Genomic DNA, 17934 nt, shown 5'->3' with positions numbered 1-17934 from the left:
GTAAGTAGTGCATATCAACTTCAGGAAGTATTTTAGCAGATGATGAAATGTGCTTACTCTGATATACAGCTATGAAAGATTGTTTTGCTCTGGAAGACAGACATTGTTTGTCCTAGTGTACTCCACTTGATCAGATGATTGTAAGAAGTTAATTCTGATGTATTGGAATTTCTTAAGGAGTTGTAGTTCAATAACAGACAGTAAAGAACACACTTCAATTGAAAATCAAATCTGCTGCTTGAAAAATGGAACATGTAGAGCATATCTTCAATGTCAAAGACATATTAAATCTTGAATAATTACACCTCATCAACATAGGCTTTCTTGTGCAGATCATGAAAACATAAGACTGTCGGCAAAGCAGAAGGGCAGAGGGCTGACTGATACCTGATTTCTGTTATTGCTGTATTGGTAGGGCATTGGCAACTCAGTAGCTGTAAGATTATTAGAGTGAAATGTGTTTTCATCTTATTTTTGGGAACAGTGCTGCCTGAATGCTCAGCTTTTACTATTGAAGACATCAGGAATCTTGTTTTGTTCAGAACGAAATCTTATTTTTTATTTAGGTTTTTCATATTGACAAAATAGTTTTTAGCCTGCTTTCAAAGAAGAAAATGTCGCGACTCATTAAAAATACATCCAGATAGAATGTCTGCAGTTTACCCAGTTTTGGAGAGAAGTTTCATGTCTTTCATGAAACTTCTCTCCAAAAACTGTTTTCAAATTTGCACTAATTTGTGGGTTGTACTACTAGATCTAAAATAACATATGGAGAATAAACTATTGGTTTAGACTTCTTAAATTAACTAAGAACAGTATAGACTTATTTTTGTCACCAAAGTCAGAAGGTCTATCTGTGTATCCAGCAGATTTGCTGAGTTAGAATGTGCCATATTTATGGGGTCATTTTTCTGACCATAATTACACTTTCATACAGTGTAACTGCAGGTTCCAAATTCCTGGGCTATCATCTGTAATTATGTAACTGATAATTACCTCACCAGGAGATGGGGAGTCCAGGACTGATTGTCACCCAGAGAGGAAATTAAACACTTCAGACACTGAGTAATTTAAAACATAGTTGTCATATTTGTGGGTCTCATGCATGAGGGGCAGCTGGAAAAGACTTGATGAAAGCACTCTGGTGTGTGCATAATTATTGTACTGTCTTGAGTTTAAAAAGGAATTTTGTCATGATCTAAATATATCCTCCCCAAACTTCTGGCACTCAGAGCTGCAGTCAGAAACCTGAGCAATGACGTTTTGTGTGCATTGATGCAGCGGATGCTCTTGTGTTAATGGTTGCTATTTTTAGTCTCAAGCAAGCTGCTTGTGTGCATCTAGGAAGATGAGGGGAGGTGAGAGGAAAAAGTGTAGGAGAAACTTATAAATCTGTCTTGTCACTCTGCAGCTCTACAATTTAGGGATAAAAAAAATATATAAAATCCCTTGTCTCTCAATTGTTTCTTTTCTACTGTGCTGTTGACTCAGCCATGCCTTTCCTGTATCTGGTGGTCAGGATCTTTGTTTCTTTCCAGCTTCCAGTATTAAACTCCATTACTAATATGAACAGCTGGAGATGAAGGATGTCTTGAACATCTACATTCCAGCTCTTTGTGTCACTTTTGATGGTTGTTTTATTTACTTTGTACCACTGTTGCTGTGTTTGGCCATGCATCTTTTTATTCTTAATTCTTCTTTTGGATGTATAGGGAGAGAAAACTATTTCAATAAATTACTAGTAAAAATAAATAAAAATTAATAAAATAAAATTTTTTTTAAAAAGCAATTTTCAGTCTCTGAGCACATACATCTAGCCCTTGAGCATCTGACCAAAGCATCAAATTCTTTTCCTAAACTGGTGGTGGCTGTGACATGGTACACTGTAAGTACCTCAATCTGGTTATGAAGCTACCTTTCTCCTCCTTTCTTTATTATATTGGTTATTTTGTGTTTATTCATCAAAATGCTTCCATTCAGGAGAGATGTTGTGGGCAGCCCCTGTAAGACAGGAGATTTCCAGCTGGTTGCTTCTTCCAGTGCTTGGTTTTTCCCAGCCATCTTTGTTTGTTTCTTCTTCCTGTAGTAGTAATTAGCGTAGTTCAGAAATGTCAGTTCCATTTATGATTCCCTTGCTTCTGGCTTTACTTTGCTTCTGTCTGCTTGTATGGAATATCCTGGCACATAAAAGTCCTTGAGATAGCAAAATCCATTCTTTCAGCAAAGGATGTATTATTTCAGTGATGCATGGAAAGGAAAAGTACAGAGGAGGTCTGTGGTCAGAAAACTGATGATAATTCACAAAAGTAAGTTAGGAATTAGGGGGACACTTCTATAAATTATTAGCATGTGGAGATATTGTGCATATCATGTGAAATGCAACTCTAGCACTTTAAGCAGAGTGCACATTCCTTTGTGTAAAGAATTTAGGATCAGACTGTGGCAATACAGACAGTCTAGTTTTCTCCAAGTCAATAAGTTAATGCTTTTTCTTGCAGAAAGACAAGTTCTTTGTGTATGAGGAGTACTGTAGCAACCATGAGAAAGCGCTCAGACTGCTGATGGAATTGAACAAGATCCCAACAGTGAGAGCATTCCTCCTGGTAAGCACCTTCTCTAGCACTCTTCACGTAATGGTCTGACTTTGTACTGTACTTATAATGCTCCTTTAGTATCCAAAGAATGCCAAACATTTTGCAGACATGATTCATTCCAGCTATGAAGCACTTGAGAAGGATGGATATTGAAATAATGGGTAAATTCAAGTACCAACTAAGCACAGCTATGATATGAGTACTTTCAGTGGATACAGAGAAGTATTTTAAAAAACAACATCAGCAAAAATAACAGAAAAATTGAGCAAAGATTGTGAAAGGAGTAATGCAATAATTTATGAGCCTGGCTGAGACTGGTTCCCTGCTTAATTCTCTGACCAATTCACCGTCTGCAGACCCACCAGAAACATGTGGCCTCCTTCTGACATCCTTTTCCCCATGAGGCCACTTGTGGGCAAGAAACATAGGCTGGATGAACTATTTTGGTGGCATCATTGCTGCTTGTATCAAAAATGGCCCAAATCCTCCAATCCATAAAATATTAGCGTGTGTTGGGAGGAAGTGTGGCATACAGCCTTCTTGAGGGCTAGACTGCAAAGAGAAACAACCAGTAGATAGTTTTTTTGTTGTTTTTTTTTGTTGTTGTTGTTGTTTTAATCCAGGTTAGAGGGGTAGGTGTTTCTCCTTACAGCCTCCCCTCAATTCTCCTTGATTTTAAGTGTTATTTTCCTTGCTATGAATGGAAGGCGCTTAGGTTGGGGATGGGAGTATAGGTGAGGGACCAGTCAGCATACTAGTTTTGTGTCTTAGTAAATGCTGTGAAGTGAAAGAAAGGCTGTTGTTTTGCAATGGACTGATTCTGTTCTGTATTCTGCTCTGCTTTTTTCCATTGTGCCAAAGGCATGCTCTTTCCTAATACAGTACAGCAGAAGAAAACTTCTGCATAAATGCCTGTCACAAGCAGGGCCAGAGCATTCTTTTAGCCACAAAATATAGACCTTGGAGGGAGGAGCAGGAACACACACGCTGTTGGGTACTCAGAATTTCTTTATCACATCTGAGTTTCAATAAACCCTGTTAAAGCATTAGTTCAAATCACCGAATGAGCAATTCCTGTTCGTGATCTACTCTGGGTATTTCTGTTGAGACAAACTTAAAGGGAAAGACAAGCAATGAAAGTGGATATAAATACCGTCCTTCCCAAATCCAGAGTGTTCTCTGCATTTCAGCTGGATTGGCAACAAGCTCCTGTCTGTGTTGCCGGCAGCAGCTGGCAAACTAATTATGAGGCACATGAAAGATGTCGCACTGTCTGCTGTGGCTTTGCAGCAGCACCTGAATCCAAGAGATTTTTAAAATAACAGTAACTATGGAAGGAGAGGCTATGCTGAAATCTTTGCTTTGTTGTGGCTGTTGTAATTTCTTCCAGGCCTTCACTCTTCTCTCCACTGCCTCCTAAAGCCAACGCTATAATGCCACCATGCAGAGAGCTGCATTAAAATACAAAGCTTTGCTTGTGAGGATGGATTTGGCCCGATTGCCCCCTTGCAGCTGCTGAAATACAGAATGTGGGAATGTGTTTGAAAAATCAGTAAGTGTTAAAGGGCATTTTTGAGTCCAGAGCTAGAGGGAGGGCTGAAAGGAGAGACGGGAAGGACTGAATCACCCGAGACTTGGAAAATTGGACAGGGAGCATTGTGAGCTGGTAGCCAATGACACAGATCTAGAATAGCCCTGGGGAAGAGTTATTTTACAGACAACTGTCTGTAAAAATACCACTTAGAAATAATGAGAGTTACGTCGGATGTCTATGAACAATTCTTGAAGAAGAGAATTATTGAACTACAGCCACAAACCCCATTTCAGAGTGTATCTGAGCCAGTGCACACACTTCACAGGGGAAAGTGTTATCAGTGATGCCCCAACGAAAGCACATCTTGGTTGAAATGGATTTAAACTTCATCCTCTGCTAACAGGTTTGCCCTGGGTGGTTATTGGAGTAAAGTTATCCAAATTAATGGCTGAATATAGGAAAGTAGCTTATCTCAAATAGATTTGAAGTTGATCTGAGTCCAGTGCCTACCTCTAGCAGTGGGCAATGCCAGCAATGCCAGGGAAATATATAAAAACCTTAGAGTCCATCAGTGATTATTTATCACACATATTATGGATTATTGTGAAGAAATAAGGGGATGGGTAAAGGGCTGTTGTTTTTCTTCTATATCATACTCAATTCTTATATTTCCTTTTCATATCAGTCCTGAGAGATGAATTTCCATAATCTATTAAGAAAATAAGCATCTCTTGTTTTGAGGTGGTATGCACAAACTTACCTGTGAAATGATTCTTACAGAATGCCTTTCCAAATGTGTTAGAATTCATGGTGTGAGTATTGCAAGAGTTCATTGGTTGCTTCACCTGTTTTTCAACCTAAAAGCTGTTTGGACTTCTGTTTTGTTTGGTGTGTTGGTCCAGTATTACTCAAGGGTTTATACTGTTATCTTCCTTAATATGTTAAAGCAACACTGGAAGAGCAGTCATTGTTCTGGTGGAGAAATGCCCTTCAACTTCTTTGTGATGCCTTCTGGTTTCCAGACAAAGAGCTAATGTTGAAACACAGCAGATTTATTATTATTATTATTATTATTATTATTATTATTATTATTATTGTGAGCACCAGAATTACAGAAATCTGTTTTCCTTAAGTGTCATTGCTTCTTGCATCAATGTTCTCCTTCCCACACAGTAGCCTTGCCTGCATAACCCCAAACTTCTTCTGCAGTATTATGTACTACAACTACTTCAAGGCTACATTTGTGCTGTTTAGCTGCCAGTGCACCCCTACTGTTTGTTCAGCTGGGTTTAGACATAATGTTTTGCCAGAGAATTGGTGGATGAGATGCTGATGACTCATTTGTTTCAGAGCTGCATTTGATTTCCTTCAGACATAGAGACTGTACTAGAGTTAATTATGTGATTCTTTATTTATATGCTTTATTTTATCCTTTGAGTGTTCTGGAATATGTGTGCAAACTTTGCATGGCTGTTTTGGTGGTGGGAGTAGGTTGGATTCTTTAAGGTAATGGTGCATTCTAGATTTGCTGATTGTCATTGTATTGTTATGATGTTTTTTTGAGTCATAAGCTGTATAACATCTCAGTGGGAAGAGACCTTTCTTTGCAGCCACTGTTATCCACAGCAGTTTTTTTTTGCTGACTCACAGAGAATTTTGCAGCTTAACTTGATGGCTGTATTTCAGTGGAGAGTGAAGTCCCATTTCTTTTATCTTAGGAATGGTGAAGTTCTTTGTGACCATAATGTGTATTATAGAAACAGCAAATAATGTCAAAGAGCATGTGAAAGTGTTGTCTGAGTTAACATTAACTTCCTTTTTTGATTATAGAGTTGCATGCTTTTGGGAGGCAGAAAGACTACAGACATTCCACTGGAAGGTTATCTACTGACTCCAATTCAGAGAATTTGCAAATATCCACTTCTGCTTAAGGTAAACCAAGAAAGAATGTCTTTGGCTACTTGTTTTACTCTTGGAGTGATTTTTGCAGCTTTTTAACCCTGGATTTCCTGTCACTGCTACCGTCCTGACTTGTGCTTTTAAAGGTTCAATCCTGTTTACAAAAAATGGCTTTTTTTATGGATACAGTAAAAAAACTGGCTGATGGCACTGTTAAATCTTGTAATGGCATGGGTAGACCAGACAGGGTAAGGTACTCATCAGCTGATTTCAGATTTCTTCTGATATTTATGAAGACCTGAATGCTATTTTAGCTACTTCCTGAAAAGCTGTGGTTAAATGGAATGGTATCAGTATTCTAAGGAACTCCATGGCTCTTAGGGATTGGAAATCGGACACATCTTTCATCACTAGGTCTCTAGTTTGAGTGTATTCAGGTCAGTAATGATCAAAATCTTCATCATCTGACAGCTGTTTGGCTTGTTTAAAAACCATTTGGTATTTCAGACAAGTTTCTACTGGACAGGTGTTACTGCAGAAATGACTCCTGCAATTTGCACTAATTGGCCCCCTTGCTAGCTGGTGTAGTGTAGGAGTTAAAGAACCAAAGACATAAAAAGAGCCAACGTACCTCATTCCTTCGGGTCAGGGCTGAATCATGTACCTGGTGGGGAGAAGGAAAAGGAGAAATCAGTTTCTAGGAAAGCCTCCATCAGCAGTGGTCTAGTAGCTACTTAATGGTTAAAAGCCACAAATCTTCAGTGATGTTCAGTCTCATATTCTCAGAGTAATGTTATATTTAATAAAATACAACTAATTCTTAATAAATATAAGAAGCAGCAATTTCTCATCTCTACAAAATGGTTGCTTCCTTAATCATGGAGGAAAATAATGATTCTGTGATGATCTGCTTCTCTTGGGCATAGGCTGGACCAATGAATCAAGTGTATGTCATGTAAAATTATTGCAGGACTGTATCTGTAAGTTCAGACTGAATAAGGACCTTCAAAGGTCCGGGCTGGTTAGCTCAATACTCATATTTTTCCTTAAATAAAAGTCCAAGTTCATCTGATAAATATTTAAATCATTTCTTTCCATCACCTTCCAGCTTTCAGAGAAAAAAATTTGAGTCCTTCCTACAGGTGGAATCATTTTATCTGTGCAGCAGACACCCGTCTTAAAATCTTACAGTACACGTTCATGTGCCATGTCTTGTGGACATAACCACTGAGATTTACATGCACACAGGCAGTTTAGCAGTTCAGTCCATCCAATGGAATGCAAACTCCTCTTATGATTTAAAAAGAAAAAACAAAGAACAGAAGAACATGCTCTGTTTCACCATAAATTCATGGTCAGCAAGTTGTGTTCTTTTCAAGGTTTGCCTGCTACTTGCTAGTACAAAATTGTCAGAGTGGGCGCAAAAGTTTCAGATGTAGAAAGAAAAAAAAAAGGCTGAGTGAAGAGAAAACTGATTTCTGGTAGTGCTGGCGAGAAAAATGCAGCTCTCCAAGAAAAAAGTGAAATAGATTTAAAAAACAACACAACCTTCAAATTAAGTGTTTGCTATCCCTTTGCTCCTGAACTGCAGTTATCGCTCCAGAAATAGCTGTTCTGTATTCATGGGAATTTTATCTTATTTTATCTAATTCCCAGAGCAAACACATGCACTGTATTCCAGCTGATTGGTAAAATCATCAACACCCACTTTCCTATTTTACTTTCTTTCTAATAGGAGCTTGTGAACATCCAGATTTTCTGATGACTTTGATATGACCTTGTTATAGTTTACTTAATGTAGGTAAGCAGTTAGATTTGATAAAGATAATACGAGTGCAGTAGCTCAGACTTGCCCTCCCTAATATGACCACCTTCCACCTCTTTTCCTTGCTGTCACAGTTCAGCAGGGGATTTAAAGGCCATTTGGGTACATAGGTGTTCCGAATACTTGTCTGTTACTGAAGAGCTTTGCCAGAAATTTTCCTTAAAAGTGAGAAAGAGGCTTTGAACAGGCTTAAACAAAGTAGAACTATGCTTGCTGTGATGGACATTATGGTTTGGTAAGAAGAAAAGAAGCAAAGGCAAACAGGTGTACAGAACTTGAGAGCATAGACTGAGTGAGTGACTTACAACCCCAGCGTGGATGTGGACGCTGGAAAGCTTGCTGAGTAAATATTTCTATCAGAATGTTTTGGATTAAGGCAACTCTGTCTCACTGATAATAATTATGACTCTGTATTAATTAGCCTTAACTATGCTTCTTAGTTGTAGAAGCAGCTGTTGTGTAAACAGATCTCTGAACAAAAATAGCCTTTTTCCCCTTAATAAAGAGCATTTATGTCAGCAAGAGGAAAACCCTAAGGGAGCAGCGATCATGAGTTAATCACACCACTGGGGGTGGGGATTGGATGCAGTCATTTCTATCTCCTTCTTCCTCCCGACACGCAGAAAATGCACAGCACATGATAACTGCCCCCCATGGGCTCTGATAGCCCAGTGCTGTCACGGGGGCTGTTTTTTGTTTGATGTCTATTCTCTTAAGGAGCTGCTAGGTCTCCAGCCAGAAATGCACATTCTACCTCTGATCCTTTAAAAATATAACAACTCCATGGAAGATTTAGGGCAGTAAATATGTATTGCTTCATGTGATTGAAGACTCACTGACCCTAGGAGAGAAAGAAAACCTGGAGGCAGAAAGCTGAATATCCAGCCTGAGAGCCTTCTCAAAAGGGAGAGCTCAACAGTGAGGCATACACAGACTGCAACAAGTGTGGTGCTGGGATGTGAAAGGGAAAAACAGGAAGCCGGTGGTGATGAAGGAACTTGCTCTCCCCCCTCTCCATCTTCCCCATTCCTCTCAGCAACATTTAAGGAAGAAAATCTAGTTAGCCATAATTTGAATATGTTTAATCTCTGGGGTTTTGCACCCTCTGTTCAGAAGAGTGATGTTGCACTGAGAATCATAATACTGCCTGGTTGAAATCCAAGTCTATGTAGCATAACATTACAACATTAGAAGTTATATATACCCTACAGAGCTGTAAGGAACACTGCCAATTTATAAATCATACTTCTGTCTTCGACACTTCTTATATATCATCTCAAATAACTGCTAATATATATAAAACATGGTTTTGTTGTGCTTTAATTTGGCATATATTGCAGATTTGATGGTACATCTAATGTCATCAGTTTTACTGATTTACTGTTGCCTGATTTTTACCTTGCAGAAACAGCTACAGAAGTTATACGTTTTAAATGTACACAGGACAAAAAAAAATCTACTGTGATTGGCAGATACAGTGCCTGGTGTAGCATCTATTTTCTGATTAGTTTAAGTGGAAAATAGATTTTTAATACATGCAAATGTTAAAAGCTGAAAATACAAATACGAAAATCCTTGAAACACGAACACGTTTTTTCTGAGCATTTTTTCCTTTTTTTTTTTTTTTGCACAGTTTGGAATTGAACCATTTATTACCACATCTCTTTGAATTGATAAAAAATATGGTGTCTTTGTTATCTCTGTAATCCTGAGACGTTGACTCAAATAACTAACGGATGCATCCCAGAAACCATGTTTTATGCATGCCCTGCTTGTAGTGCAAAGCAACGCAGCCTGGCAAGCAATGATTTGCTCGACATTAACAGTCACTGCACAGAATTAGTGTTAAAGCCATGTGTGGGTGACAAGAGTATGAATATAGGAAGAAGGAATTTTTAAAATACAGGAACTTAGATATTTAAACTGCAAAACATGTTCAGTTGAGTTATAAGTACACAATCATTTTCTGGGTAGCAACAGAGGACATGGGGAAGGATGACAGAGTCCTTTTCTTTAAAAAGATCAGTTAAGCAGAATAACATCCTTTCTGCTAGGAAATATTAAAATTGTGTTTACATTTGAAAAACCTCTAGTTTCCTCTGCCTGCATGCACTGTTTGCTCATCATCCCTCCTGCTACCTCTTTGCATCTTCCTGTGCAATGTTCTTCTTGTTGCTGAGTTCTGTCCTCATAGTTTTGTTGTTATTGTTGTTCTGTTTGATTTTTTGTGTGTGTTTACCTACAATTAGTAGGTAAACAAATGCATGAACAGCTGATCTGCTGTCTTTATGTGATTACTTCTTACATTTAGATTCTATTCTATTTGGAAGTCTTTTAGCCATATGCTATTTAAAGCTGTGTCTGACACTGAAATACTTTAGTTGGAAATCCTTTTACTACATTGCATAATTGAAGATTGGCATTTCTATGAAGAGTTCTCTTTTTGGGAGGGAGGGTACAGTTAAAGTTAATAGGAAGTAAGATAGCATTCAAATCTCTAGCATTGCCTTTCCTATATAGTTACTTCCTGATTGCTAGACAATTCAGATGGAACCAAGAAGCCAGATAATCTTTTAGAATCCAAATGCAAGAGCTTTGCTAGTGTAAATTTACACTTTCTTTCAAGAATTAGTTGGAAAATTGTAGCTTCCAAATAGACTTTTGTGATTCTGCTTCAAGGTTCAATTTGTTCCAAGTGCTTTAACCACACTGCCCTATCCATTGAAGGCAGAATGCCCACTGGGAAGAGCAGATTTGAGGCCATCTAAGGAACATGAGGATGCACAAGTCAATGGGACCTGATGAGATGCATCCGAGGGTCCTGAGGGAACTGATAGGTGAAGTTGCTGAGCCAATATCTATTTATACTTGAGAATTTGTGGCAGTTTGGTAAAGTTCCTACTGAATGGAAAAGGAAAATGTATAGCCCCATTTTTTAAAAAGGAAGAAAGGAAGACCAGAGGGAACTGCAGGCCAGTCGTTCTCACCTCTGTGCCTGGCGAGATCCAGGACTAGAACCTCCTTGGGAGCTATGCTAAGGTACATGGAAAACAGCAAGGTGACTGAGGACAGCCAACATGGCTTCACTAAGGGCAAATCATGCCTTTCAAATTTGGTGGCCTTCTACAATCACAGTGTTGGTTGAAAAAGTAAGAACGACCGACTTCATCTATCTGGACTTGTGCAAAGCATTTGATGCTATCCCACACAGTTCCTTGTTACGACTCTCTTTGTAAAATCATTTGGGCTCTGCATAAAAGGGCTATGAGTGTCCCAACCTGAAACTTTGCAGCTATGAAGCAGTGAAAAAAAAGGGAAATGCTGTGCCAGGAGGAGACAGTTTTTATTTCCATCTTAGTTCATTAAAGTTTTTTTTTTCAATACAGAATATTTTTGCAACTTTTCTTTTTTCTTTTTTTCCCTTTCTCTGAGGGAAGATGAGAAGTCAGAAGATAATGCCTAAGATGAGAGAGACTGAAAAATACCAGCTTTTCTGTTTTCAACTGCTGGTTAGTCTCAAGGATTAACAAGTCTGTAGCTAGAAAGTCGATATTTTATGAATTAATTAAAGACACTCTTTGCAAGGAACAGTTTTCTGTAAGTGCCAACAACCTCATGTTCTAGGCCTTGTAGTGCATAAGTTGCAACACATGAGACAGTCATTCCAGACAGCATTATATATGAGCTATCTGGAGGACAGGTCAGTCATACCCAAGGTTTGCCATCTGGTCTCTCTCTCAGCTGCCTTTCTAAGCGTTGGCAAATGCTCTTATAGTTTACACATCATAAATCTGCCACTCTAATAAGTAAATACCCAGTGCTCCCTGGCTGTATTTCAGAAGTGCTGGGCTGTGTTCTTATAGGGGATGCCAGTGTCAGAGCAGCAGGGCTCTTCCTCTGGTGCTTAATACTAAGCAGGGATGAGAGCAAGCAAGTCACTGCCCCAGTGATTCTCTGACTGTCAACTACTGCTGTTGTGAAAACTGAATACCCTGGCTAGTGCCCTCCCTGCCTTATCCAGCCCCCTTTCCTACTCTTGTTCAGCACAGCAGGTAGCTAGCAGGAGTGGGAAAGATGTTGCTTTCTGTCCTCCCTTCTTCAAAATCTCCTTTGGATACACAAAGAATCTTCTGAAGTCAGAAGATGGAGGGTAGGGGGTGGATTGGGAATAGAATAGAAAAGGATTGAATCTCAAAGAGCTTACTTTTCCTCTCATTAGCAGCCACTGCAAAAAAAAAATAAAAATGCTTGGGGTTTAGAAAGTAGGCACTTGTTCCTTCCTGTATCTTCCCTCCCTGCTTTCAGGCACCAGGAGGCACAGGAGCAGCCGAGGGATGTCCTGCAGATTAGGAAGATAATGTAGCTGCAGGTGTGTGGGGCATTAAAGTTGCAGACTCCTGTACTGTTCAAGACAGCAAAATAGATGTATGCCACAGACTGCCTTGCTTTGCCTACAAGCAAACCTTGAGAGAAATAGTTCATGATTGCACATGTGAAGATACAATTTCTGTTATAGCAGAAGATGGTTTTTTGTCTCTGTTTATTGCAGCTGTGGTCTTCTGTGAATGAAGAGCTCTTCCTCTGTGTCTTGGTGATACTTCAAAAAAGTATGTTTAGACAGTGCTGATATTTACATGTGTTTCTAAAGGACAGTGGTTAACACTTGTCATGTAGCAAAAATTCTGCACTTTGTTTTGGAAGCAGAAGCTAGTGTCACCAAGTGGAACAACATCTCTCACCTACTTCTTTGCTATTATTACTTTTTAAAAATTTAATTTTCCTCGACTTACTCTGAACAAAAGTGGGATATGGGTAAGAACTTCCATGGGAAATTACATTAGTGATAGTGACTGACAGTTGTATCAGGCACTCTCTTATGCATGTGTTACTCTGTAAATCATGCAAGATCATTAATTCCTTTTCTTAATGGGATTCCCAGTTGTCAGCACATAACCCATCTCCTCCATCATTCCTCTGACAACAGGCACTGTCAATCACCATTTATAATTATGAGGTAGGAGAAGTTGCAGCTGTGAGTATGCTATCAAAATACCTAATCTATGCAAAGAATTGAATAGCCCAATTTTACTGGACAAACATATATATAAGTCTTGTATGAGGAAGCACCGAGACTGACTGTGAAAGAGGCTGGAACAACCTGTACTACTTTTAGCTTCCTCCTTTAAAATATGCCTTCCACTTTTGCTGTTTTTTGAGCATCTCACACTCTTACTACTTATTCTGTAGATATACCTGCTAGTTATCAGGGGTAGCACGTGACAAACTAGTCACACACTGAAAGTGACTTCTGTCTGAAGAACTTCATAGAGCTTATGTATGAACCAACTGTAGAACAGAGAAAGCTTCTTGATTTAGCATCACGGAGTATTTGGGTTTGCACGCTTCAGCAGAAGCTGAGTTTCAATCCACATCCCTTCACTGACAGGCCCTGGAACTAGACCCTAGAAGTACCAGTTAACTTGAGCTAGAGGTTGTGTGAACAGAAACCAGCTTAGGAACAGTGCTTGCATTCCATGCTGTGCTACCAACCCAAGGGAAGCAAGCCCCTGTAGTACTGAGGATCACCTGAAATCTGAGTATGTCAGTGTCAAGGAAGACAGCACTAAGCACAAAGATCTTTAATGTCAATATGGCAAAAATTAGCCTGGAGAAGAGTCAGTAGCTTAGGTTAACGTGTTGATGTGGAGAAGCCAAAGACAAGAAGGACTACAGAATAGACCTTGCTGAAGGCTATGACAAGCAATTGGGGATTGTAATCTCTCATCCTGGATGATCACCAGCTGGAGCAATCAGGTTGTCTTTGCCCATACTGGTGAGAGCTATGGACTGCACCAGTTTAGCTCTGTCCAGATCACACTGCACACTGCTGTGCAGGATCTCTGGCCACATTTCAAACGTTCTCCTCTCTCATGCAAAATGATGCAGTTCAGCAGCAGTTTACCATTTAGTCACATGACTTTAAAACAACCAAATACTGTGTTGAAGTAAAACATAACGGGAAAAATATTTCAGGCAATCTGAAAATGTGGGTCTTAAGCACCATATTATGTATCAAGAGGAAATTACCAGGCTTAGCTAAGGTTTCTTTAATGTATTTCTATCCCTTTGTGGCTGACTATAAAATAGCATTGGTCTAAAAAAATGATTAATTATGTGTTGATGTTGGTTGCCCCTTTGCCAATCTGGTAGATGTTGCCAGGTCTCAAGTTTTCACATTGTTGTTCTTCAGTGGTCAGTGTTTATGGGATGTTGTGCGGTGAAACAAGTGAAGCAGACTCTTAGGAAATGCTTTGCAGACAAGTTGTTTTCTACGTTACTCACTCCAGTAAGGCACATGTCACTCTGGTATGTTTGCCTTTTGGGGAACCTTTACCACTTGCCATGTGCCTGTCTTGGTCATACCAGAAACAAATGTGACACAGCAAAACATATTTGGCTTGAGTTCTTTTAATTTGATGTAATTTTAATTTAATGTAATTAACATGGTGATTCTTTATTTATTTAGCAGCATTCATATAAAGTAACAGCCTTGCAGGTGTGAGGAGCAGAGAACACTGTCCATAAAATCCATTAAATCTGAAATACTTCTGGCGTTTTCCTACAGGATTGTACTTTAATGCTGTGTTTGGCTTTTCCACAAGCTACATCTGATCTTTTTTTTTTTCTGTTGTTTGCAAGGAATTGGCTAAGAGGACTCCCTCTAAGCATCCTGATCACCCAGCTGTCCAGAATGCACTGCAGGCTATGAAAACAGTCTGCACAAATATCAACGAGACCAAGAGACAGATGGAGAAACTGGAAGCCCTTGAACAGTTGCAGTCCCACATTGAAGGATGGGAGGTATGATGCAGGACTAGCAAGCTCCCTGGAGACAATTCATTGCACAATGCAGTGGGCTGAAGTTTGGTGACGCATACTGTGTACAGGGATTTCTGATGTGTAAATGTGCTTGAAGGTGTGGGTGGTATCACTCTGACAGCTTTAGAATTCAGTGTTTATTTTTGAGTGTGTGGGCTGCTGCTAAATTGTAGCAGAAGATGTAGATCTTAAAAGAGGTAAAGTTGTTAGAGTTGGGGAGGACTGAAATTTCAGACGGGCCGGTTTTGTTTGAAGGACAAATCCAGAAGTAAAATCAGGAGTGATCTAAATAGCACAGACCTCTCTTTATTCCTACAAGCCTTTAGTTTTTGTGTGAGCTTTGAAAGTTGGCATCATGCAGATTTCCTGTATAAAAAATAAAGTTAGATTAGAAAGTAACTATTATGTTCGTGTTTTCTCCAGTTCAGTTTCTCATGGATGTGTTTCGACTAAGGTGTTTCTCAATGAGTGGACCTGTATGGGCAGAGGCACTTAAGTATGAAAGAGAGGAAAGTGAGAGGGAGAGAACTGGGATGTGAAGCCTGGGGAAAGAGGAAATATGGAAAAAGAGCCACCCAGGAGAAATACAGCTAAGTTGGGATGGTGCACAAAAGAATTGGCAGCTTGTCTTGCGATGATTTTAGTTGAGGCCCTTGAAATGGTGGAGTTGGAAGCCTCTGGGAGATGCACCACAGGGAGTCAATGGTGTTAAATGGTCTCACAGGGAGACTGGCGTCAGCTTTTAGTAAGACTGACATTTAAAATGTCGAGACTGATCATTGCCAGCTGAGGACATCTTTTTAGAGGTCATGTAAACTTCCTCATGTTTGGACTCTTGGGTGCTCTCCATGACTCTTTTTTGGGTTGTTTTTTCTGTCTTTCGTGTATGTTTTAAACCTTGCTCATTTTCTCCCCGAAGGATGTTCTTGGCATCTAGCTAAAGGCATGAGAGCAACCCAGATATCCAGCTGTGTGTTTTTTGGATAGAAAGCTCAGCAAACAAAAAAGTCTTACAATGTTCTATATAGGAGGACTTTCAGAAGCAGTCAGAACCATTTCAAATGCAATGCAACTCATGGGTCATCTAGGCACGAGGCATGTTTGAACTCCAGGGCTTGAAGCACGACTCCTAAATTGTGCATGATATAATAAATGAAGTAGTATCAAACTTAATGCAATTTGGGGGCAGTGGATGAGGGGAGGCTTACAAATTCACAGCAACAGTCTGGGTCTGAAAACACTTTCTGATTTGTTTATATACACTGTTTTGAAAGATAGTCACCTATATTACTCAACCCAAAAGCTCAAAAAGGGAAAAGTGTTTTTCATTCCCAGTAAACTGTGGAAATTTTCTGAGTCTCATAGTAGCTCGTTAAAAGGAGGAAAAACAGCTTTATAAATGCAGACCAATGCTGAACATATCACATGTGCACATCTATGTGCACATTAAACAATTTGAAACGGATTGATAGTTTTCTATTTTTGGGTTGCCACAGTACTATGTTCTTGTAAATTATGACTCTTGAGCAAAGAGTTGTTTGTAAATAGCTGGATGTAGTTCTTTCAAAGGTATTTCATGAAATATTCTGAATGAGAAGGATTCCTAACTCCTATCCTGTGGAATGTTGCAAATGATAAATTAAAAGCACTTTAAACTTAGTAATGGAGGGGTACAAGACACAGAACTGTCTGTAAGAGAAAGTGTATAAGGCAACTTTTATGTTCAGATTTTATCTGATGGAAAACTACTAGGAAACAGTGAATCTTTTTTATCCATTATTATGGTTATAGATTCCGAAACATTCAAGCCCTGTGTGTGTGTTCATGCATCATATGTACTAATCTGAGAAGCCCTGTGGTTTCCAACAGCTTTAATACAAGACATCTAAACTGTCAAAAAGCAGTAAGCATCAACTTTCTTATAACCATGTCTTTTATGACTGTATGAGATATAGCCTGGCTCTGGGGTTTGTGCAAGCAGCCCAACTTAGAGTAACTTTTTTCTCTTTATTTGGAACAGGCTTCACTCTCTCTAGTGTTTCTGATTAACTATATCAGCACGGTTTCATTGGGTTTTGTAATGATTATTTCTTTAAATTGCTCCAGTGGGATGGATCCTTGGTATGATCTTCATCCTATTACCCTCAGTGCTACCCTCAATATTTCCAATGTGAGGAATGATATAAAATGATTTTGCCTCTGCAGTGTCTCATCTTCTTGCTCTCAAGGGTCATCTGGAGTCTCACTAAGAACTGTTGTTTTTTTTTTTGATAATTTTTCTCAGTTCCACTCTTTTTCTTCATCAGTCTCTTTCTCCTTTTAACACAACTCTGTCTCAGTATCAAAACTGAGCATAAACTGGTATCATCCTATAAGACTTTTGGAGACATGATGGTGGGTCACATTAAAGTAGGCCAAATCTGGGAGGCAACTGAGGGCCTGCAGGTTGATCAGAGGTTTGTTCATCTCAATGAACTCTGCTCAGATTCATTCTTCTGGAATGCACAGAATCCTCGTAGCTGTATGTTATGGAATAGTTTCAGGCAGGTCAGTCTGATTTTGGATAATCCTTCTGTGAAACAAGTATTACTTTATAAACAAGGGAAAGAAAATAAAGAATACTCAAGAAGGCCAGCTTTTGTGTAGAACGTTTCAGATTGTTTATCAGTTAATATACTGTTTTTATTAATTGAATATTGATTATTCTGTAGGGTGAGCTCTTCCTCGTGTTATTTTCACTGAATAATGAAGAATACACACATTCTCCAATCTGAAATGTTTAGGGAAACAAAACCCCCATCATAGAACAGAATGAGCTGTAAGATGTGTTAACACTTAGGCAGATCAGTCACTTCATAATTGACTGCAATTTGCAATTCTAACCAGCGATGATGTTTTGTTTTCTTTTTGCCTGCAGCTTGGTCCCACTTATAAAAGTGTGAAATCCTGTCTTGTCTCAGGAAACATCAAATTAATCTTCCTGCTCTGTTTATTACTATTGAAAAATCTCTCAAATGGGTGTAAATGAGAAGTAGGTAGGTTAAGAGGAAATGTATCAACAGGAAATACACCACCATTGTTCAGATACCATCATGAAGGGTCTGACAGAAAAATAAAGATTCTTAGATTTTGAGAAGTGACTGTTGCAATCTTTGCTTTGATTTCCTGCACAAAATAGGCCAGATAATTTTTCCATGTGGGGA

The 17934-nt window shown here is 39.0% G+C and overlaps 2 protein-coding genes across 4 annotated transcripts in view; one reads left to right on the top strand and one right to left on the bottom strand.

The window, feature by feature from the left end:
• PREX1 (phosphatidylinositol-3,4,5-trisphosphate dependent Rac exchange factor 1) overlaps positions 1-17934 on the top strand; it is a 147666-nt gene that overhangs the window by 71964 nt on the left and 57768 nt on the right. For all 3 annotated transcript variants that reach the window (XM_085241960.1, XM_085241959.1, XM_085241958.1), the window contains exons 4-6: positions 2499-2603; positions 5959-6060; positions 14552-14713. In XM_085241960.1, the coding sequence (XP_085098086.1) occupies positions 2499-2603; positions 5959-6060; positions 14552-14713 (369 nt within the window). The remainder of the gene's footprint in view (positions 1-2498; positions 2604-5958; positions 6061-14551; positions 14714-17934) is intronic.
• The window catches only part of LOC109370775 (uncharacterized), a 268116-nt gene continuing 250819 nt past the window's right edge, over positions 638-17934 (bottom strand). The window contains exons 8-9 of the mRNA XM_085241852.1: positions 6659-6691; positions 638-5158 (exon numbers count right to left, since the gene is read on the bottom strand). The gene's annotated coding sequence lies outside the window, so the exon portion shown is untranslated. The remainder of the gene's footprint in view (positions 5159-6658; positions 6692-17934) is intronic.

Source organism: Meleagris gallopavo, chromosome 22 (assembly GCF_905368555.1).
Source record: "Meleagris gallopavo chromosome 22, MGAL_WU_HG_1.1, whole genome shotgun sequence".
NCBI lineage: Eukaryota > Metazoa > Chordata > Aves > Galliformes > Phasianidae > Meleagris > Meleagris gallopavo.
The sequence above is the reverse complement of the archived record's forward strand: the minus strand, read 5'-3'. Positions and strand labels throughout refer to the sequence as shown.